General features: G+C 38.0%; 1 protein-coding gene across 1 annotated transcript in view; it reads left to right on the forward strand.

Annotated features, from left to right (window-relative positions):
- Positions 1–24275, forward strand: part of CTNND2 (catenin delta 2) — a 723110-nt gene that overhangs the window by 432467 nt on the left and 266368 nt on the right. The window contains exon 8 of the mRNA XM_067291004.1: positions 3909–4103. Within this exon, the coding sequence (XP_067147105.1) occupies positions 3909–4103 (195 nt within the window). The remainder of the gene's footprint in view (positions 1–3908; positions 4104–24275) is intronic.

Genomic DNA, 24275 nt, shown 5'->3' on the forward strand with positions numbered 1-24275 from the left:
GGAGGAATTACTCTGTTTTCAGAACCTGTGTGTGGCTTTGGTACGCACAACTGCTTTGGTTTCGAGAAGCCCAAAGGGGCACAGTGTTAGTGGTGGAGGAGGAGGGACTGTGGCTGGTTAAGAACAGGGTTTGGACACATGCAGCTTGGGGTAAGCTCTAGATTCCTGATGGCATGAGGTTTAGGGAGAACCTTCTGAGTGCAGCAAGCGTCCCTGAATGCTGGAATGTTAATGGGCCTTGGTAATCCAGTGTTTTATTACCTCCTGGTGGTAGATTAATTGTTTCTTTTCCATTCTGACCTTGTTGTTTTTCTGGACCTCTTTGACCTTGGGACTGCATTAACGCAAGTTGTTCTGAAGCAAACCATACCTGTCAACTTGCAGCTTCAGGTAGTAAAGAAAGTAGCTCTTTGCAGCTAACCCAAGATGCAGGCAGGAGGCGTTATACCTGTCCCCTTTCTTAGCAGCATCAATTCCCTGGGTGCATTTCACAACCTTTGTATTGCTCAATTATCCTAACAATTTTGCCAATGTTTTCTCAAGTATCAGCAGGATATGGCAGAGGGACTGTCTCAGTGTATAGCTGAGGTGTAGGATGCAGTTTTCTGAAATCCATCATGCACCCTTTTAAAACAAAAGTCTTTAACAGTATAAAAATCTGCAAGACTTTTGTTGACCTCAACCTTCCGGAAAATTAGTGTGGTCTTCATTAGATATGATATAGCACCAGCAACAGAATTAACTATCTCCTTGCTCCCAATAGCTATTGGTTAGTTGATTTTAATACTTAAATAAAGCATGCAGTAAAACCCTTTTGTTCCTAAGTTGAGACTCTGATAAATCAATATACAAAACAATTATAAGAGCAATGATAAAGAGAAGATTTTAACTGAAAACAGAACTTGCTATTCCAGCTTTTGAAATACTATCTTAATAGAAATATTAAAAATGGTGTTGATATTCCATCTTTTTAAAAATTTTATGAATCTTTTTTCTAAATTTAAGAACTGTAAAGGGTGCTAATATTTCCTGTTTAAATACTGATATCTCAGTATTTGGAAATAGCATAGTAAAATTGCATATTGAGTCCTGTAGAAAAGTATTAGTTTTCTATTTGAAACTAAATGTGTTCAAGGGACATGCTTTAGAAAGTACATATTTCTTTTTAGAGTACTTATTTCTTTATTGAGTAGTTTTATATTATTATTTGCTATGATTTGACAAATCATTAACCCATTAAAATGACTCAGAGACAAATATGCATGGTAAGATGCATCAGCTTTGCAGTTGAAAAGCTGTTCATCAGTTGATCAGTAGTTCATCTGTGGAAAAATCTACATATTTGTCCAAAGATGACAGCATGTAACTGTTGCTGTAACAATCACATAATACAAAGGGAGAAATACTGTCATGGTTGGTATTTTGATAACTTTAATTTCTGAGACTGAGAATGGTTATATTTTTTAAACAAAAATATTTTACTCATCTGCTGGAATCTTTGTTTCCCTGATACCTTATGGACAGAATGGCAGTTACTGCCTAATAGTTGGAACTCTCACAATCTTACAAGTCAGGTAGCTTCAGGGTATTTCTAGATTGCCACTTAGCTGATTCGTGACTTTGGCCAAGTTGTGTCTATTTTCTTCTACTGTTTGCCATACCTTCCTTGACTTGTTTGATTGAACTGCAATGTGTTTTGGGCAAGAGGTTTCTCTTGTTACATATAAGCTTATTGTTCAGTACAATAGTGTGCTAGTCTTGATTGTATCTGCAGTATGCAAATAAACTCTATTGTGTTTTTAAAAGTAAACTTGTATTAATACTTGCAGATTTGGAACTGTCGGTAGAGCATGAAAGAGGTTCAGTTAAGCCCTCCTCACCAGATGTCTAGCCTAACTATTTGAGAGCATGTTAATATTTGGGTTATGCTAACAGTCAAATCAATGGGAAAAATACATTATTTCATTGGAGGCAGGATTAGGGGGAAAATCCATTACTCCAAAGAGCATTGTTAATTCGTAAATGCACAAAAGAGTCATAGTACTTGAAGAAGGAGGCATAGTTCTTTATTTTGTAGCAAGTTTGTTTTTCTCATGTGCACTGTTGCCTAAAATGTTGTCTCAGTTTTTCACTTCTTTTTTTTTTTTCCTTGAATACAGATTGAACCAAGTACAATGTGAAGCAGCTCATGCAGAAATTTGGACATAAGCATAATAGGTTGAATTTTAGGCTGATCTGAAGAATACTAGATTTTGGTAGAGCTGCTCAGCTGTTTGAGGAATCAGTCTCAAAGATGCTGGGTTAAAGAGCATTTCGAAAATGTGGACCATGCAGAGTTTAATTCTGTAATGGTCGTATGAACTTCCTAGATAATTGCAGTAGTTATAAATAAAATGTATAATTGGGATTCTTGGCAGGGGGACAACAGAATTACTCACAGTAGCTGTGCCAATGGCAAGCCAGTTTGAAAAGCGCTTGATGGGAACATGTACAAATAGAATATTCCACTTAAGCACACACGAGTGTTGAATAATTTGGAAGAAAGCATAAATATGGCACAAGCAGATTAGAAGGTCAGAAACTGAAGAAACTATTCCTTTCCTCTAGACGACCTCTATTAAAATTTAAGTAACTTCGTGTCTTTTTCTCATTTCTGTTCTTTTGTTTGTATCACATACCACTTTATATCTAGGCTTTCCATTATAAAAATATTTAGTGTTTCTTTATGCAGCAAAGTCCCTGTCAATGCAATAAGTGTGGTAGCAATTTTCTGCAGGCGTGACGACACAATTTGAGCAGCACAAGCAAAGCTAATAGAACTCTGCCCACATCCAGCAGTTTAATCTTAGCAAGTATCAGCAAGGGATGTGATAGATGCATCTTTGATGATTGCTTTTCTAAACATTTAAATAGCATGTTAACACTTTACAAAGGTCTGGCCTATACCATAAAGTGTTACTAGAATAGTTGCTTGCTTCTTGTTTTAAAAATGTTTCTATGGCTTCCCCATGACAAACCTTGGGAATCTTGCAAACGGACCACAGAACTGAAGTACCCAAGTTACTAATGTGACAAAGTGATTCAAGTGACAAGACTAATCATAGCTGGAAATATACATGTCTCTCTCTTTTAATATAATGATAGAAAATATTATTTTAATAGTAGAATAAAAATATTTTAATAAAATTCCAGCTGATCTTGTTGTTTGAAAAAAAAAAAAAAAAAAAAGGTATATCCTTAAAATATTTTTTTCGTAAGATACATTTAATTCATCCTCAAAGGATTAAGGGTATAGAAAGTCTTACTAAAATGATTTTTACACAGTCAATATGTAAAAATGGCAAAATGCTGATAAGGCACAACCGCTTTATTGTACTTCCAGTGAAGCAGCAAAAAGATCAGATTTCATATGATTACATTTATTCATCAGGTATCACTTATTTCATTTGTAGATCTTAAGATACAAACACAACACATGAATTTAGTTCTGACTCTGCTTCTCCCTCCTTCTCCTCCATTCCTGATTCTGCTGTGGGTTGCTTTGGTGCAGGACATTCCTGGATCTCATAGTTTGGGGGTTTTTGGTCTCTGTGTTTAAAAAAAAAAAAAAAAAAAAAAATTAATTGGCCTTTCATGATATCCATCTCTCCAAAATATGTAGTTTCCTTGGAAGAAATGAGGTTTTGGAGTAGATGCAGGCAGCTGGATGATGCAAGTAAGGTGTTTAACCTGAGCTGCTGCTGCCATTGCATGCTGTTTCTCTTTGTATGTTGAAAATATATATATTTCTTTGATTTTGTTGTTGTTGTTTTTGATGTGCTACTTTCAAGTAAGCTTTTCATAAGTCAGATTCTGTATTTCACACTTTTTCCCTCACTCTTAAATGTCTCTTATAAATCTATTTGCAGCTGGGTCTCGGGCATCTTACAGCAGCCAGCACAGCCACCTTGGCTCGGAGTTAAGGGCACTGCAGTCTCCAGAGCACCACATAGATCCTATTTACGAAGACAGAGTTTATCAGAAGCCCCCTATGAGGAGTCTCAGCCAGAGTCAGGGGGACCCTCTGCAACCGGCACACACAGGCACATACCGCACTAGTACAGGTAGGTGGATGTAACTTGCATCGCTGTCTTTTTATGAGCTATATCTTATTCTTTAATACTAATTCTTCTTTTCTTTTTGATGTGCTAAACAAAATGTATTATGTGCATGCCAGTCAAACAAGATACCTTACGCACATGGCAGCTATCAATAGAACCCTAAAAGCATGCACAAAATGTAGAAATACTTAATGTTGTGCTATATGTACCATAGGTTAAGCTGATTTGGGGAGGGGACTTACTTTAAAGGAGGGAGAATGTTTTTGTTAATCTTGCTTATTATCTACAAGAAAAATCTAGCTGCTTTGAAAAAACTCCTAGGTTTTTTGCTCACAAAGATATCTTGTGTGTCGCAAAAGAACTGTGAAGTGTCTTCCACATGAAGTTGAAGGCTTGTTTGCTTCTTAAAGTCAGTCATATGTAGAGTAAATGTTCTTCTGCTGTCATACAGAGGTCCACTTAAATATACAGATATAAAATTGAACTGTGGCATACAGAAAAGCTGTTAGCACCACTGATTTTTGCATAAAATAATAACGATTGTCCATGAAATGCATTGGTGCACAAGTCCTACTTGTAGAATGTCCTCTCAACCAAATGAAATACAGCTATATGTTGCTACCCATAAACAGATCACAAATCAACAGGGATATTTATGGTATTTAATGCACAGAATATTTAGATTACATAAATGTCACAGACAAAATGGCCTAAAGCAGATGTAGAAAGAACTTGTCTTAGGAATTGTAAGTATTTCTGCTATTTTATCATTGCTGCAGTGATCGAATAGTGATGATTCTCTCCATTCCCAAATTGTTCCCATTTTCACCAATAGAATTGAAGAAAAACAATTGAACTTTTTGGAGCAAGAATCTTTGCTTTCTTTTAAAAGTTTTTTTTTTCTTTTAAACATATTTTCTTCAACGGCAAAGTTGGCAGTTTTTGTGTCTCCAAAATTACTATTGCTTATTGGAAATTTGGGGTGTTCAGAGTGCAAGAAAAAATTCTAAAAAAAGAAATTATTCACAGAATTATGTAGTTAAATACCTGTAACAGCTATGGAATTTAAAAGAATACCATTTCTGTTACTTTCCAGTGAACAAAACTACCAGGGTGTATGTTTTGCATTGAGTCATATGAGTATATATGACAAAGGATGATGATACCTTGCAGGAAGGGGACCAGACTTCTGTCTAAATCACTGAGAGCAGCAGAGGCAGTGATAGTGAATGAAGCAACTGTTTATACAGAACTTTAATCCTCATGTTCAACATGTGGCCTCATTTCCTATACCATCCATTTTTCCCCAGTCAGGCCCTGAAGAGAGTTTCTTGTTTTGCTTACAAAATATCCTTTGGTTCTCTCTGCTGAAGTAGTAGGCTGGCTTGTGACTGTTGCGCACTGTTATTTTCACAACACCTCCATAAATAAGGAAAGGCTGTGAACAAAGATAATTATAGTGAATGAAACTGGGGCGCAGGATGTTAGTGGGTAATACCTGAGGAAGGTTTTTCAGAGGAAGATTTGCAGAAGACAACACTGGTTTAGATAGTGTAGATGGTCTTGATGATGTTGAATTGTGTTTTGCCATGTTGGAGATATGGATTTGAGCATTGCTCCAGACTCATTCTGAAGAATGGCTACTGCATGAGCCTGGCTTCCCTTTGGGTTGATTCTCACTGCTGTCAGTCTTGCAGAGAATGAGCCTGATGAGCTATCCCCTCTGATGAGCTCAGAGCAGGAGTCTTGAAGTGGCCTGGACTTGCCTGTTTCTGCCTCTGCCACAAATGTCTGAAGTAACATATTTCTTAAGACAAAGGAGACAACACAGTTTTTCTCAAAATAACAGAGTAAATGGAAGTCCTAACTAAGTTTGGCACATCTAGCTCTTGGTTTCTTTGTTGTCTGAGTGCTTTTTAATGTGGGACTGAGTAGCAGTCTGTTTTGACTACTTGTATAGGATTTGAGGGATGCAGATTGCTGTGTACTCCCTGAAGATATGTGCCAGGGGTTCATGTCTTGTATGTCTTGTGTGCATGTATCGGGGGAGAGGAGGAGGAGAGGTCACAAGACTTTAGTGTGCTTCTCTATAGGCCATTGTTCACATTCTCTTAGCAAAACACCGTCTTTAATTTTTGGGGGGGGCATGTTTGCCAACCCCTGGTGAAATCTTGAGAATTTATAGTGCACTTTTGTGCCCTGTTGTTAAACAATAAGCTAATGTTACTCAAAGAAACTGGCACTATATTTTATTGATATACTTTGGTGTACAAACATAACTAAATGAGTCATAGGAGTACAGAAAGGCAAACTTAGTCTAAGGACTTATGCCCCTAACAAAGTCCAGATTTTTTTCTCTGCAGCTGACATTAACCATTTGAAACAAAAATTATGTTAGTTATACTTGCAAAACATTTGGTTTTGTACAGTGTTTTAAAAGAGAAAGCACTTCCTGAATTTGAAAATTTCACTTAATTTGGAAGGTTGAGTGACTCTGAGAATGGAAATGCTTCTTCACTTTTAAAACGGACATCACCTCTTGCTCTTTTTTGAACTTTGAAGTACTTACTACATTGAGGGATGTTTATACAACTAAGGATAAAGCCCACTTGGAGTTTCTCATCACTTAGGTGAATCCACATTCAGTGAGCAGAGTTTTAGAATTTCTCTATGAGCTGAGAAAAGTTCAGTTTTTTTTTTTTTACTTAATCACTACATTTTTTAAACTTTTGTATTTTCCTTATATTTTACTAATGAATGAAATGCATGACCCTAGTAAGGGCTGCAGTAAGAGCTACCTGTTGCAGAATGTATAAAATAAGAGGAGCTTACAAAACATACCCCTTACTGGCATACCTTTAGATAGGGGCAGAATGAATTCTTCATCACCTTGTGGTTTAAATTATGACTGGCTGTACTACTGTTATTCTGTCCAAGCTAAGAATAATCTTTCAAAGTTGACAGAAATAGCTGCATAGGGTTCTTTGGTTTGTGGTTTTCAGCAGATCAAATTGAGATTAGCAGTCCTTTTTGTTCTTCAAAGGGTAGTGCCTCCTCTTTTATAAAAAGTAGCAGCCTAAACTTTTGCACTAAAACTAGCAGTATACATATAGTTAGTAATGGTAGACTTAAAATTATTTGATGTGACTTTTACATGTGCGCCACTGGAATTTGAAAAGTGTTGTTACTCAACAGAAAGGAAGGGTTTCCTTCCAGCCAGAAGGGGCACAGAAATATAAATAGGTTTTCTTTGGCTCTTTTGTTTAATTTGTGGAACTAGAAGTTTGAACTAGGGATCTAGTCCTATTTAACTTAATTATTGACACTTAATTAATGTTAAACATGAAGCAAGTCCAAGCTGGTAGGCTCTCACTATTTTACAAGCCTGGGGTTTCCCTAACTTCTTGAAAAGAAAGCAGCTTCTCTCAAGTTCTGAGCAGTCGTTCTTGACCTGCAGCACAGGAACACAAGTATGGCAGCAGTGGTGCTTGTGAGACAAGTTGCTATCGCCCTGTGGAAGCTGAGAGCACTGTGTTTGAAAGTTCATAATGACACTTGTGTTCATCAAGGTGTCTTGATGAAAGAGAAGAGTCCTTTTCTGTAAAAAGATGTGACTTTTGGGGGATAAAAGCGTTAAGAGCTTTGAAAGAATGCTGTCCCCAAATGGATGAGGTTATAAATAGGAGTTCTGTGCTTATTTTAAACCCTCCCCAAAGTGGGCCTTTGACTTTATCAATTGAAAAAAGTGCTGCTGCTTAAAAATGGGGCAGGCATTGGTGAAGTGTGCATGCTTAGGCCTCAGAACCTGCAGAGTCCTCGTGCTTTAAAGAACGCTAATGTGTTCCAGAGGCTGCAGGTGTATCTTTGTCCTGGACCTCACACAAGTGGCATGAAAGAACTGGCTATGGAGGAATGAACCTGTCCTCATCTCTCTGAAGGACAGATGCATCTCACTGGCACCAAGGGAACCTGACAGCCTTGAAGGAAGCTTAAGTACTACCTTGGGATGTGCAGGATAATGATTGTCTCTGCCTTCTGACCCCCTGGAAAGTCACTGCGGGGAACGCCTCATGAGGTGGCTCAGCCATGGGAAGTCCGGCAGCTACGGTTATGCTGCCAATTGGCATTAGCTTTGAGCACTGGCTGCACAGACCAGAAGCACCTAATAAGGGAGACAGGGTATGCAAGGCCCTTTGAGAACTCTTGTGTGCTTATCCAAAGAGAGAGGGAGAAAGGGATGGGGGAACAGGTTGAGAGGAGGGAGAGTGGGGTCTGCGGTTGAGCAGGTGTGCTACTGCTGATCTTGAAAAGAGCACCCCAAAACAAAAGATTTATTGGAAGTAAACAATAAAAGGAAAGCAGTCAAAATTTGCATTGCCTCTGGAGAGTGCACAGGACATGAAGAGTTTACTAAGCGTGTTCTTGAAATGGGTCATGGGGGCAGCGGGAGGGGAGGCGAGGAGCACTCTTGCAGCATTTCTCTTTGCTACCTCAGAAGTTGCCCGATGTCCCTGTGTGCACAGGCAGTTGCTAGGCCGTCCTGCAGCTCCTCCTGTGGCATCCTCCTCCAGATCAGCTCTCACTGAGCTTGCTTGGGCCAGTGCTCAGTGCTCCCACCCGTGCACCACTTCTGAAGCTATCTTAATAAAAGCTGCGCTGCTGCAAGCTGTGCCACCTCCTGGGTGCCAGGGTGGAGAATGCTAATCAAAAAAAAGAGGCCTGTGAAATTTATGATGGCAAGCGCAAAACAGAAAAGTGACTTTGTAAGTTGCATTTCTGTGCAGTGGGAGAGTGCTGTCAGGAGAGCTCAGTGCAGGGAATCTGTACTGTGGTTGCCATGGTGAGTTAAGTGGGCTCCTTTCCTTAGAGAGAAGAGTTATCTGTTATAGCTTGGTCCTGACTGTGTCTGCCAAGAGGGTTACAACTCAGTAGCAGTAACTAGGCAAAAAAGTCCTTATTGGAAGTGCTTTCAGTGGTTTGTGTTTACCTTCTGCACTGAGTTAAGGGCACAGGAGGGAAATACAGTAAGGAATGGCTTTTCTGACCTGTTGCTGCTGGCTGTAGTTTCTGTTCAAGTGCTTACGAGTGGCAAGAAATTTTATTCTCCTGTGACGCAACACAGGAAAAGCCCCTGAAAGTGAGGAATACTATTATCTTTCTGGACAGATGCTATCCTCTTCTGCACCATCCTTTCCCTTTCCTGTTCGATCTTTCACTGACTGAATGACAGGAACCTGCACCTAGGAATGACTTATGTCAAACACTGCTCTTAGTTATTTATAACATTGTCTTTCTCGCGTAATTCTTGTTTTTGTGGGGTAGGGATAGTGTTTACTCTCAGAGGACAATCTTTCTTCTGCGATAGCCTGGAGGCCTTTCCGAATAAAGTACAGCTTAGCTCTACGGACTTGTTCCTTTCTGTGGATACGTGCCGGGGAGAGATTAGACATGGCACTGGAGGGAAGAGAAGAGGATCAAGGCTGTCACGCCTGTGTTTGCTGCCTCATATCTGCTGCTGTTGGCCCTGACTTTTGCTGTCCTGGAGGTTAAGCAAGGTCTGAGGGGAAGATTTACCAGCAAAACTGATGTTTCTTTTCTTGTCACTGGGTTAGTGCTTTTTTCATGACATGGCCAGGGTGTTTCTCTTTCCTGCCTCCTTGCTCCGTTTTATGAGGCAGCTGTGGTGCCAGGATCAAGTTGCTGGGTGGGAGCTGAAGAAAGGGCAGGAGAGGGGAAGCTCCTGCATCTCTTTTTTTTTTTTTGCTGCCCCAGACAGTGATAGGCCTTACAAAATCGATTGTACTGCTTTTTGTATTGGTTTTGTGGCTTGGGGGCATACACATGGCTCTGACCCTCCTCTCTCTTTCCTTGTTTGTGCTGCTCAAGTGAAGCAGGACAATGCAATTGTAGCTCTTCCATTCTCCTACTGCCTCTGAAGCTTGAGGCATCTGTGCATGCCCTGTTTGCAGTGCCAGGTTCCCGTGCCGCTTGGCTGCACAGAGTAGGGGTCCCCTTTCCTTAAGAAACAGAGCTGTGCTTTCCAGTCCATTTAAACTTCTCTCCTATTGCCCTGACGACTTTGTGGAATTGGTGCTGGAAAGCTGCTACGGCTCATAGCTCCTTACTTCTGCCCTGTGTTTTTTCTGCTGCTGGCACTGTGGTGCCAGGGCCCTTCCCTTGCTTTGGGAAGGAGAGCTGCTCTGCTGACAGAAGACTGTTTTATCACCTTGGGAGATGGCAGTCTGTGGCAGCCGTAACTGCTGAATCGATGCAAGTCAAACTTTGTCAGTTGAGAACTTTACAGCAAGGACAAAGAAGTACATCAAGTGGAGTGCTTGACGCCGCTTCCAGAATCCAAGCGTGTCTGGTCTGCTGGGTGTTCTTGGTGCTGGTTCAACTTAGGTGTTCAACTTTTTTTGTCTGATTCTCAAAATGTAATCACGTCTTTTAGCTCCTTTGTTGTCTCTCACAAAAGCAGCATAGGGCTCTCGAAGGATGCATCACTTGATCCAGAGTGCATAATTTTGACAAGACTGTAAATATTTCTTTTCATATGTAATAAAATATTTGATGTTTTTAGAAATCATCATTATTTCAAGGTGAAGAGTTTTTAAGATTATGAAGTTTGTTTTTTTTTATATATTTGGAAATGTGCTCATAGAAAGACAGTTAGAGATCTTTATGCTATAAAATAGGGTGATTTATTATTCTTTGAAGAATAAGTAAGCCTGCTTTATTGTAATCCCATGGCATTGCAAATTGACAGTATTTTTCTGTGTCTGCTTTTAGAGATAAACTGTTCTTTTAACCATTTTAATCCATATCAGTTTAGTCTTTTTCATTTTTATTGCATGTGAAGTAGTTAATAACAGTATTCAAATGATATCTAAGATACGAGAAAGTTTTTAAACTTTGCTTTGAGAGATATCTTTTTGATAGTCACTTACAGTTTGGTAAGTTGTTATTTTTAACCATTGCAAACCAGTGAGATTGTGTAAGACCTAAATGTGTTGAAAAATTTTTTGAAAATTAACACAGAATTCTTATGTTAAAATGGGACTATGTAAAAATGACCATATGGGATTCCAATTTGATTGTCATGATGAGTTCCATGTAGTGAACTTGGTTCACAGTAGGTATTTCTACAGCTGCAAGGCCAGCAAATGTAATTAACCTCAGCTCTTAGAATCAAACTCAGAATTGCAGTCTTGCCCATCACCAGTGACAGGTTTCAGAGCAATTTGTGTCCCAAAGTTATCCCACTGCTGTCTCAGTTTTTCTGAGTAAGAATTACTTCTCAGCATAGAATTGGATTTGGAATTTATTTAACCAGCACTCATAGTTCTACGGACTTCAGGCTTAATGCATAAAAGGAATTTAAAAGGGGTTAATAGGGAAAAGATTTTTTTTCTCTTTTATGCAATTAGATGCATCTTCAAATTCTTACAACGAGCAATCATTTTGAGTAAGTTGGTATAGTTTTTACTTAATCTGCTGTCAGAACAGCATCTAGCTATTAATGAAAAACTACATTCCACAAGCTAATTCCTGTGTTACAAATATCTGATTTGGAAACAAAAAGGGGAACTTAGTTTCAAATATATTTTTCTTTATTTGGGGTTTCAAACTGTCACTTTAAACAAAAAACAATGATAGAAAAATCAGCTTTGACCGATCCCATTTGGATTAAATCCTGTGTCTGTTACATTGCTTCTCAAATCTTTATTTAGGTTCTGTTGGGTCCTAAAGTGCAATAGCTAGGTTGTAAACACCAGACATCACTTCTTGCTGCTTAGGTTGTGTTGTTTTGGTTTTGTTTCTCTTTTTTCTTTTTTTTTTTCCGGTTTGGTTTGGTTTGGCTTTTGTCTTTGTTTTGTCACAGCTGATATAATCTGCAGTCACATACTGTGATGCCACAGTTGCAGATTAATTGAGAGTTGTGCTGGTAAATCACATGGCATGGAGTTTTGGCTATAGGACTTAATGTTTTCAAGGAAATTAAAAAGAAAAGTTATTTCTACCTCTGCATCTCTATTAGTTTGGTAACGTTGAGATAATAGAACTATGTTCCTAACTGCCATCCACTTGATAACATTGCTTTGGGAGAGACAATTATAGGAAACAAGCAGGGAGCAAATCTTCAATACAAAGTAAATTGAGCACAAAATACCTTAGTGATCTGTAGAGTGAATAACAAATCACCTCAAAGCAATGGGAAGTCATCATCTCATTTCATTTGACAGATCCTGAATTTCTGCTATAGCCCTATCTGTGTTACATTATAGTATATAAAAATAAGTAAATCTTGGAGGTTGGTTTCATTCTTAAAGTGGTATTGACTAATGTAACTCTAGTCCTATAGGGCTGGAGGAAACATCCTGACTCTGAGCTGAATAAATGAGACTATAACAAAACAGTAGCTGCCAAATCCTGTGCACAGATAAATGGAGCTAAAATACACTAAAAGCAACTGAGGTGATGCATCTGGGTCAGAATTTGACCTTGTAATGTTTAAAAAAAAATGTAAAAATTGTTTTATGGCTGTTATAGATGCTCTCCCTTCTTTCTTGTTCCATGATATGAAAGAGATGCAGCTTTCAAAAATATGTCCAGTCAGGGTCACACTGAAATAACTGTTTTGCATTCATGCTGTTCTTCATCCAGGTACACTGTGTGGGCATCTTCTCTGAGAAAGGATGTGGATTTTTCACTCCTGTTTAAAATTTTGGGAGGATAACAAAAGACAGAGCTTTCAACTCCAGTGCTATCCAGTGGTCAATGTAAAGCTGTGGGCAAGAGCAATGGGAGATGGAGGAAAGTGGTAGGATATGAAAACTCTGCAGAACCTTCTCTGTTAACTGTTAGCAATATCCCCCCCTTAGAGTGGAGAAGCTTTTTTTCCAAAAAAACGTGACCTGATACTTTAAAACTATGAACATCTTAAGTTCCATAGAAGAATTGTATCTACCTGAAGACAGTCCAGACTTCAGTGTTTCTCAGATTGGAAACCTGTTAAAATTGTCAATCTCTACGGCCCCCTTCCTCTGTGCCATAAACACGATACTTCCAGAGGTTTGTGATTTGCCCTACATATTTCCTGATTCTTCTATTCCCCCTTTTTAAATAGATGATTTAGAGCCTGTCTGAGTGCATCTCAGATGTTCCTTAACTTGCTGCTGCCTATTGAGGTAGAACTGCAATTGTAAGATCTTGGTCATGACCTTGAAACTCTGGGAAGTAAATATCCTGTAAATCTCATTGGCCATTATTGAAAAAATATTGTGGCTACTCTGTGCCAGAAAATGTCTATGTGTTTATCATCTGTTTACTGTATTTGTGTAGTCTCAGGTAGATGAAAGCCTGGTCATGCTAGACTTCCTTGAAGCAGGACTGTGTCTGCTCTCTTTTATTTACTTAAGTGTTACATAGGAAAGTGAAGTTGTCTTTCAAGAAATAAGAAACAATTCAAACACTTCTCTTAAATCTGGTGCTTGTAAATCCTTGCTGAATAAAAACACAGTGCTGTGCCTGAGGTAACTACCCAGTAGGGTCTTCAAGAGGGCTAATGCTTTTGTTAAAAGATCATGCTTTCAATAGTATTATGTTTAAAGGCACTCTTAAAAATCACCAGCTCATTATAATTTTTTTTAACTAAAGCTGTAATCTTTATTACATGAAACTGACTGCTTCTCCAGGTAGCTTTCTTCCTTTAGCATATCATAATTCAGTAGCTTGCATGTCAGGTTGGATTTTTTTTGCAAGCAGAGAAAGGATTCAGAGATGTTGGTGTTCATTATAATGGGTCCAGCAACTTTTAAACTGTCATTCACGGAATATCTGAGGTGTACATGCCACACACTGACACTGGAATGTAAATATAGTTAACTTAAGAGTAAAATAACACTCTACTCCAGAAGGAAACCATTAATTTAAATAGCTGAAGCTCAGTAAGGTGTTCTAAAGAATGCCAACTTATAAACGTTTTATTACTTAGGATTATAGTGTACTAAATTGGGAGAAGCTCAAAATCTGGAGGAGAATAAATGTAGTTTATACGCCCATTGTATTTGATGGCTGTAGCATGACGCCGTGTAGGCTGTAGAGCTGTTATATTCTCATAATATTTTTACTTTTTAAAATAATAATAATTGTGACTTTGTTCAGTGTGTACAGTTTGATTTTGGCCAGCTGGAAGGGAAACTTTTAAGTGCAAGATTTTAGGAGAACGTGAATTTGGAGTGGAAACAGAAATTTAGTTGCAGTAGGCTTGTCTGTGTTCAGTAGGGCTGTGTGGTTTTGCTTTGATGAAGTTTTATAATAGGTATGGTCGTCATGTCCAATGTGCACAAGATGAAACCATGTAGTACTACAGAGAGGACTCAAGTGTGTATGTCTTGTGTTATGCCATTGCTCAGGATTGAGTTTTATCTCCAGTGAGCAAATTAACATCATGAATTTGAATATCTCAGATTCTCAAAGGGCAATTACTGTTAAGGGCTTTGGATGCTGCCACTTTCTCTGTTTAAATGTTCATGTAACAAGTCAATTAAACTGCATTTTCTCCTCAAATTTGGGGATGCAAGTCAGTGACAAGAGAGGATCTGAGAAAAGATCTTGGCAGAATACCTTTAGCAGCCAAAGTTGTCATCTGGTTATCGCATTATGTGGACACAGCAGAGCTTTTGAGCAGAAAAGCATTGCTGAAACATGCTAGAAGCTGAGTCTGAGAATGCAAGTTGCATAAATTAGTGAAGCTTAAGAACTCAAAGACTTAAAATGCAGTCAGTTTCTGAAGGCAGCTAGGTAAAAAAATTGTATATTGAAAAACCTAGCATGTGTCCTGACTTGTTTTGATTATAAAGAAGGAAGAATGTCACTGTTCTCCTGAGGTGGGGAGTTGAGAATTTGAAATCACTGAAAATACATACCTGGTTGGGGAATTTCAATATCTGCATGAAACCTGGGAATCCTTTCAGAAAACTCCAAGGATCTCAAAATGATGCTGTTGAGGTACAGCTTGTGTTATTGTGATGGGTGCCCAGTAACTTTGAATCTGTTGGCCAAGTACAATTGGATGGAAGGGCAGATATTGCAAAGGTTGTGGGTGTGGTGGTGTGATGCTGAGCGCAGTAGCGAAGCCTTATAACACGCTTGGCTGAGGAAGAGACTGCCTTCAAGTATGCACTTACTGGTTTCGGTGGAGTCACATCAGAGACAGCTGTGAATAAACTTTGATCAGAGGTCATTCATCTTGGGTACCATATCTATTAAACTGAAATGCAAATCTCTACGATAGAAACTTCGTCAGCACTGCTGTTCCTCTACCTATTTTTTCATTAAAATTTGCTTTTGAGGTACAAAAATCCTTACAGATGCCTCTATTCACAAGATATGTATTTACTTCCATTGCTAACCTTAATGAAAATAGATGATTTCTAATCACGTATTTGAACCCCTAAATAAAATAATTACTAGCAAAGAAATGGCAAGTCTAAACTGATTATTAAGCAAATTATTCCACATGCTGAGGGCTAGGGAATGGTAGTATGTGTCTCCCTGCAATGGAACTGCTCAATAAAAGGAAAAGGGTATGTATTTCAAAGAGAAGATAAGCCTGAAAAAGGAACTAAGACAGACAATGTGAAAATGTGCAAATTGAAGTGTAGTGATAAAGACGAAAGGAGCCTTCAGAGTGACCAGATACTGGTTGTTCTGTAAAAACAGGATAGCTCAGAAAGCCAGGAAGCAATATTTTTTTCATAAAGAAGAAAGAATCAGTAAAGGAACATCAGTTTCTAAGCAAAGGAACATTCAGCCTTACTGGAACAATTAATGTCAGATCTAAAGAATGCTCTTCAAAAATTGAAATGAAGGGATACGTCAGCACAGTAGCAACTTCAGTTTTTCAGTCTTCAAAGGTTATCATTTTCTGCATTGATACAGGAGTTATTAAACATGACAATATGCAGAGAACAAGTGTTGTTTCTTTGGGTTTTATGAAGCAATGAGTTGTTCTCGCATGAAACAGTGGCATATAACTACAGTGATGGTCAGGAAAGGATTTTAAGACTGTGAAAGAAACAAAATGGCAATAGATATTGATTCATTATTGGGGCATGCAATCACTGTGAGTAGATTTATGATCTTCATTAGGCTTAGTACTTTTCAGCTGCCAATGATGGGAATGGACCTCTTAACTAATTCAGAGGCATACTGAATATTTCTAATAGAACTAATACCACAGTGGTTAAACAACTACCTCTGGTTTTGGAGATGGGATAAAAAAAATATGAACAACCTGAATCTCTTGTAATATCATCTGGAAGAGTCATACCTATTACTTCAGTAAACAAGACTTCTTTTTTACCATGTCATGAAAGTATTTGCTAATAAAAACTATCGTTGAATAAAAACTTGCAACAGCATGTAGACACACTAATTATAACTAGGTATGACAGCCAGGTATAACCAGTGCCTGAGGAAATGCTAGGTACCATGCTGTATTTTTCTTCTATTTCTATCCTAGGTATTTTTTGCTGTTCTCCATGCTGTTTAGTATCTATTTTTCTTGCCTATTTGCATTCCCTCTGTAGTATATGTTATGTTCCCTTAAAAGGACAAACCTGGTACCGCAGAAAGATTGGCTGCTCACTTGCCTTGCCTTGTCTGTTGAAGGCACTGAGCTGAACATGTTGAAGCTGACTGGAGGGGAAAAGATTGTATCTTCCCTGAGATAGGCTGAATATGAGCAGCTGGAGAACAGAGAGCCGGCAGAGAGAATTAGGGAAAATATGGAGAGCAGAGTCTTTGAAGCATGACTAGAAATTGCTGAGAGAAGGAGAAGACATGAAGGAAACAGAAAGAGGCTTTTCCAGTTGATTACATGGAGTTTGTTGCAATCCCGGAAGCCCTGCAAGTCTGGTGCATTGAGATGCATTGAGAGCTGAATGGCTGGATGGAGGAAAAGAGCCTATCCTGTGAGGGTGCAAGGGGAAGATATGCTTACAGATTCTTATTTACCTCTTCAGTCTCACTAAAAGTTTTCTCCATTCTAAAAGTTCTCTTGTAGGTTGTTCTAAGGTAAGGTAGCTTTTAAGTTTCAAAGCCCTAGTTGGAGTTTTGTTATGTTCATTATGAGAAAGAGGTACAGGAAGGTCTTCCTCAGAGCCCAGACAAGTGGAGAGTCCTTGTCCTTAGTAGGCTTAAAGTTGCATCTTTTGAAAAAGTCAGCTCCATCAGTCCTGAGTTTAAGCTTCATAAAATTGTAATATTTGTTTAAAAACAAGATGCAGGAACATACTGAGCAACCTGAGGCTAAGCTATGTGAAATCCTTTATGCCCAAAAGTCATTGAAATACTGAAGAAACAGATATGGTTGAGTAGTGGCTGTCTTACAAATGTAGATGTACTGCGTGCTTAATTAAGTTATTATTCACAGAATCACAGAATGGTTGAGGTTGGAAGAGACCTCAGGAGATCATCTAGTCCAACCCTCCCACTCAAGCAGGGTCACCTAGAGCACACTGTACAGGATTGCATCCAGGCGGGTTTTGAATATCTCCAGAAAAGGAGACTCCACAACCTCTCTGGGCAACCTGTTCCAGTGCTCTGTCACCCTCACAGTGAAAAAGTTTTTTCTCATGTTCAGGTGGAAGTGTCTGTGTTTCAGTTTGTGCCCGTTGCCTCGCGTCCTGTCGCTCGGCACCACTGAAAAGAGTCTGGCTCCATCCTCTCGACACCCTCCCTTCAGATACTTGTACACGTTGATAAGATCTCCTCTCAGCCTTCTCTTCTCCAAGCTAAACAGTCCCAGCTCTCTCAGCCTTTCCTCATAAGAGAGATGCTCCAGTCCCAAAGTCAGAAGTCTCAATGTTCATTATTGCCTTTGGTAATGAGAAGAGTTTTTTAGCACTTCTTTAAGAGTGACTTCTTAAGAAATGATATACCTGTATCAGTTAGTAAGACTGAAGTTCTAGGTACTGGCAAAAAAACCTTAGCTCTGCATCAGCTGGAAAAGCAGCCTTGCTGAGAAAGTGGGTAAACCTTGTACTGAATCCAGTTTGGTCAAGGAATCTCTGCTTAGTGTAAGCAGTAATGAGGATATAGGTAAGTCATTATTCTGTGGGAATATCTTAGTGAATAGCATAGATTACAGCATAAGCCAAAGAGAATATGATGATGTTTATGAAGTAAAAAAACATACCTTAAAATTTTGTTTGAGCTACTCAGGGAATGTCTGGTTTGCCTGTCTGATGATGTAAAGAGAGATACTTTCTTCATAATCAAGAAAAATTAAAAGGTTATTAAAACTGTGTAAAAGCAGTTTTGTGCAAGAGAAGGCTAGCAGGGAAAGGCAGTCATGTGCTTATGTATTATAATCAGATAAAGGTCACATAATTCTCATTACAGAGGGAACACAGTACTAAGCTGCAGTATGAATCAGGTTGCTAGTGCTGGCCAAAGGATATTGCTTTCTACACATTTAACAAAAAAATGATAGGAGCAATTGTCTCTTGCACACAGTGTGGAACAAGGTCTTTGGCAGATTTTCTTCTTTAGACATATTTACAAATTTGCCTTTCAGATAAGGGAAGGAGGTAAAACCATTGCCTGGACACTGACACCGCAACAAAAGCCTTTTAAGTACTTTGCAGAGAAAGTCTCCTCCTATACTGTGAGAAAGAGAACCCAAGTGAAAGGTGTCAAGTACCTTAATATCACAAGTAGAAGTAATTTACTTTGTCTTTATAGATCACACTACATACTCAAAACTTGACTGTCTCTAATAAAACTGAATTGAGCACAGTGCTGGACTCTGAGCTTGTTTTAGTTGATGAGAAAGCAAAACTGTACTAAAGGAAAGGCAATGACTTCAGACAGCTGGTCCTAAAGTTCATGTGTTGTAACTGCTATAGATTACTATTAAAGGCATCTAAAGGTTCATTTAGAGCAAATGTAACTCTGACTGACAAATGGTTATATTGGTAACTACACATTTTTAGAGAGACTTGTTTGTCTGAAGTGATATAGCTTTTCCTTGTTTTATTGTTTTTTACTTTTTTTTTTAGGCTTAAGAGAACTATATTAGAATGGGGGAGAAACAGCAGAAGTGAGAAGATCTAGCCGGTCATTGTCACCAGGATATTTCCTTTCTCTTGAGCAGAAAGAATATAAAGCCTCAGAGTTTAAGGGGTGAGAATAAATATAGGAATCAGAAACTAGAGTGTTTGATTGTAAGATATAAATAGGACAAAATAAAGAGTGGGGAGAAGTGAGGAAGAAGAGAACAGAAAACAAAAGGAGTAGAAAATTGGAATAGTTTGGACTGTGTTGTTTTTGTTCTGGCTATAAGAAATTGTGTAGCCAAGTTCCCTAGCTACAGAGAACTTCTGTGATGTTGATATTTGTGTAAGGTCTTGAGTATTTTAAATCTAACATAATTTGAAGCCTTGTATCTTGAAATCCTTCAGTGATTTTTTGCTCTTCTGTTAGTTTGCATGTTTGAAGTACGAAAATTTCTTCTGCACATGTACTTTTAACAGAATATGATAGTGCTTTGGTAAAATTCTAACCCCTACCTTTAGAAGGTTTTGCTAATATCAGCTATACTAATGTTTTCTCTTTTAGTAAATATTTTTGTGGTTCCCCAGTCATACATTTCTCTAAAATTCTATTTCCCCCATGTGGAAAAATGATTCTTTATTTTAACTGCTAAGTAACTTCTTATTATATCTGTATTATCATACGGCTTTAACAGTGTTAAAATTGACTGCTGTTACTTGGTACTTTGGATTGCTGATTTGCTCTTAGCTTGATTGTAATCTAATACTTCTAATACATCTTCTATTGCCAAAAAGTTATGGCATGCTCTAAAATGCTCAGTTAACATTTAGGGAGAAAAAAGTGTTTGTATCCCCCAAACTTATATGAATTCTGTTTTCTAATAGGCAGAGAATGCACTGTTATTTTTGCAGCATACTAGATGGGAAAAGTATCTGGTTTTATAAATCTTCTTAAATGTTTGCTACCAGCAGAATGACTTTAAATATTCTGCATCCATATCTTTTATGAACTCATGGAGGGATAGTGGACATACCTTGAACTGAAAGGATACCTTACTGGTACCCAGTTTTTCAAAAGAACTTCAACTTTCACATGAAAATAAGATTTTTGCTTGTGCAAATCAGTGCAAAAAAAAAAATTTGCAAAATCTGTATTACAAATTATGGGTGTGGAGAGAAGGTCAACATAGGAACTGAATGTGTAGTATAGAATAAGAAGAGGAAAAGGTAGTATCCACAATGCGAACAGTAGTATCAGACAAATCATTTTCCGCAAGAAGATACAGCAAAATAAGTCTAATTTTTGAGTTAATCTTTTCTGATGGTCTGATCTTACATATGTTAACTGGACAAAATTCCCTCTCACTTTTAGGAAGTCTGAACATCTTAGCAGTTCTTATGTGAATTTGGTCTCCCTAAGATGCCTAGATGTGGTGCTGCAGTATCCCTGCCTACACCAATGACCAAGATTTTGCTTTTGGATTTTGTTTGTTTCTTCTATAGAAGTCATCTATTTGAAAATAAGATACAAAACCTAAAAGTGAATTTCTGACCTGAGTGAGCCTCTGTGTGTGCATTTAGAGATGCACCTAAATTTTCAGTGTTAGTATAAAAGTTGCTTTATCTTTGCTGATACCATGCAAAAGCCATAGAAAATTATATAGGTTGGCTTTTCTGCATGCAATTTCTGTCACCAAGAGAGCCATAATCAGGGCATACATCAGGTCTTCAGTCCTGATCCATCAGGTCACTGTAGTTAACAGGGGCTTTTTAGTATCTTTGGCAAAATTTCTTAGGAAGAATATTTAAGTCTTTGTGTGGTAAGCTAGATGCTCAGTTTTCTGGGAATATGATTTTGATGCTGCAGTAGTGAAGGCTTGAGATGATATGGCATTTTAAAGGTATTAATGACATGCCAAATTAAAACAAGATCTTAAAGGCAATCTTTAAGTGGTAAATTGCAGTCTCTTTGCTTAGACTATGGTTCTTGGTTTGTATATTTTGAAATTTTCACTTTGGAACTTCAGGATAAATTCTCTTTCTCAGCCCACTAGGAGAACTAAAGTACTCCTCTTCAAATATCCTTCTTGTATTTGCCTGAAGTTCCCCATGTTTAAAATAACGTGAATGTTCAGAGATTTATTGGCCTTATCTCCAATTCTTGCTAACTGCAGCACAGAGTGGGTGCTCTGACCTTAACATCAATGCAAGTTAGCCTCAGCTTTGCAGAATGTGGTCTATATAAGCCAGGCTTGCATATGTGGAGTGGATTGCTTGGAAGGGGCTGCTGCATGCTGACAACTCTGTTTCTCTGCCTCTGAAAGGTGGCTGTACCAAACAGGTCCTGCAAAAGAGCTGCAGTTAGACTGCCCAATGCAAAGGGAGCAGAGTGGAACAGAATTTCCAAAACTTATTTATCTGACATCAGCCACTGAATTTCCATGTAAGTTTTAAAAAAGTATGGGCTGCAACGACCATTAGAAATGATGTTTTCATGTGTGCTCACTTAGGTACGCAAGATACCAATGTTTTAGGACATTTTCCTTCTTTGTTTTTAATCTTGATTTCCTTGTCAGTTTTGGGACTGCTGCTGACTCATTTAAGGAGAAGCTGGGAGATGAATATGGTCACAAAACTAGGCCTACTTCTTAACAGCCTTGAGGTGACCTTGGGCTCTGTTTTTTTTCAGAGGCAAACTAGGGTCGGCTGTAGGCCCTGGGCAATGTGGTGGTTGCTACTGAGAGAAGGGAAAGCAGCTCATTTCTCCCAAAGAAGAAGTTCTGTTACAGCTCCTTCCCTCTGTCTGGTGCCTTGCTGGGGTGAGCCCCTGATCCTGGTTATAGTGTTGCACCTTACCTGTGCTGAACTGATTCTGACTCAAGGTATAGCTTTGTAGTTAAAACCATGTCTGACTTTGATTTGTGAGGAGACAAGTCAAATACAGAAGTTGGAGGAAGAAGTGCCTTTGATTTAAAACCACATAAAAAGGTTGCACAAACATCTGCAAACTTCAGATTCAAATGCCTTCGGGTACCTTCTAGTCTTTATGTGTTCACTGCAGATTTACTGTTGTTGGTTAAATTCTGTTCTGAATTTTTTAAATAGATATAATCACTATGGCTTTGTTGTCATAATACCTAAATCACAGGGAGACACCTTTTCTCAATAGCCTGAATGTTTGTCATGGACTAAGCAACCATACTTCAGTCAATAAATCTGGCTGCTAAAAGAATTTGCTTAAGCAACAATAATATTTTGGTAGGAGATAACTTTGCATCAGTTTTACATGAAATACTTCATGTAAAAATATCTACTAAAGCTGAACCCTTTTACACTCCATGAAGGTGGCTGTAATCAAGTTAAACATAGAGGTTTTTTCAGAAAAATTTTTTTTGCTTATTAAGCTGGCTAGCACTGAACAAACATAAACTTATTTATGAATGTTTAAAGAAGTGAAGCATTTGTCTTATCATTCCGTACTCTAACGATGTCAGTACTGTGTTCATTGTGATAAAATTCAAAAGGAAGTAACAGTCTGTTAGGAAGATAATTTGAGAAATGAATCAGAGTGACTCAAAAAGCATGTAGGTGTTAGGGTGACAGCTAGTTTCAGTTCATATAAATACTTATTTTGATAACAAGACAAAATAGAAAATGGAAAGAAAAGTTTTTCAAGGAATTTAAAAATAAACACCGTCTTTATAGAAGTGCCTTGCAAAGAAAAGGAAGGGCACTACATTGGAATGTTTTGCAAAACAGTCTCCATTATGATATTCTTGTTTTCAGCAATATTAGCATTGTAGGGCTTTTTGCAATTTCTCCTATACCAGTGATGCATTGAAAGCTAACAGCATATCCTGCCCATTGACAATGATTAACAGTATGCTATTTCAGTGTACACTTCCATTTTTACTTTTTCCACTTGAAAATATTTCCAATATTTTTTCTAATTTATGTTTTAATTATTTTTCTCATAAAGCACCATTTTTTTCTGAATTATGTGTATTTCCTGTTAAAATGTGATGTTTTTTCTTGTGTCTTCCTAATATTGTATTTAGTGTGGTTTGTGAATGGGATGTCTCAGTATTTTAACAGTGTTACTGCATTTTAACTGATACAGTTTTAAGACAAGATCTGTGTGTGTGTCTTACTACTCATTTCTTAGGCAAATCCATAGGAGCAGTTAGACGAAACCAATGCTTATTAAATGTTGCCATATATGTAGATTAGAGTAATCCTGTTATATTTATGTATATTTTTGTAACAAAATTATAAGGTGATACTTGTTATCATAACATGATACATGTCAGAGACATAAGAGAAATGAAAATAAGGCAGGAATTTGTATCGAATTTAAAATGTTCAGGGTGTTTTAACTTTGGCGAGTATTAGCTCAGACAAAATGGCTGTAATTCTATTTTAAGCTGACTGTATTTCATTTTCTGACACTTCAATATAAAATGCTTAAAATCCCTTTCATGCACCTATAATATATTAAAAATAATTACTTTCCTGGAAGGTAAATGTGTATGTTAATGAGAAAGGATTGGGAAACTTATTACAGTAAGCTGTTGCTTGAGTGTGCAGTTTTGCCTGCAGTTTTGTGTATGAATTTGAGCCAGCTAATAATAATCCTGAACATAGACCCACTCCTGTTTATGAAGGAGTTCCTGTTGTCTCGGGTGGAGGAAGTGGGATCCCCGATGAATTCATTTGCCATTTAAAGTGGTCAGAACTTCCCTCTGAGCAGAGGCAGCATGTAACTTATATTTATTTCCAGGCCGAAGATGATGTAGATGTTGGTCCTCTAGCCGTTATAGTGAGAATCCAATTGCCGTTATCTGGACTTAAATATTATTGCATATTTAATAAAAATCATAAAGCAGACTAGACTCTGATATGCTGTGGTGTAATAGAAGGGTAATGGGCTACACAGCAGATTAATAAGATTTTGGAGTTGCAAAAGTGTTAAGTCAGTTTTAATCTAATAGTTAAGCTGCTCAAAACTGTTAATACCATAATCTTGAGAACTGTAGTACCCAAGTGTTGCTGGCATGGATTAAGACATCTGTGTGATCGCCTCGTATTCACGTTCTTTTTCAGAATCAGTTAG

This window comes from Apteryx mantelli, chromosome 2, assembly GCF_036417845.1.
Source record: "Apteryx mantelli isolate bAptMan1 chromosome 2, bAptMan1.hap1, whole genome shotgun sequence".
NCBI lineage: Eukaryota > Metazoa > Chordata > Aves > Apterygiformes > Apterygidae > Apteryx > Apteryx mantelli.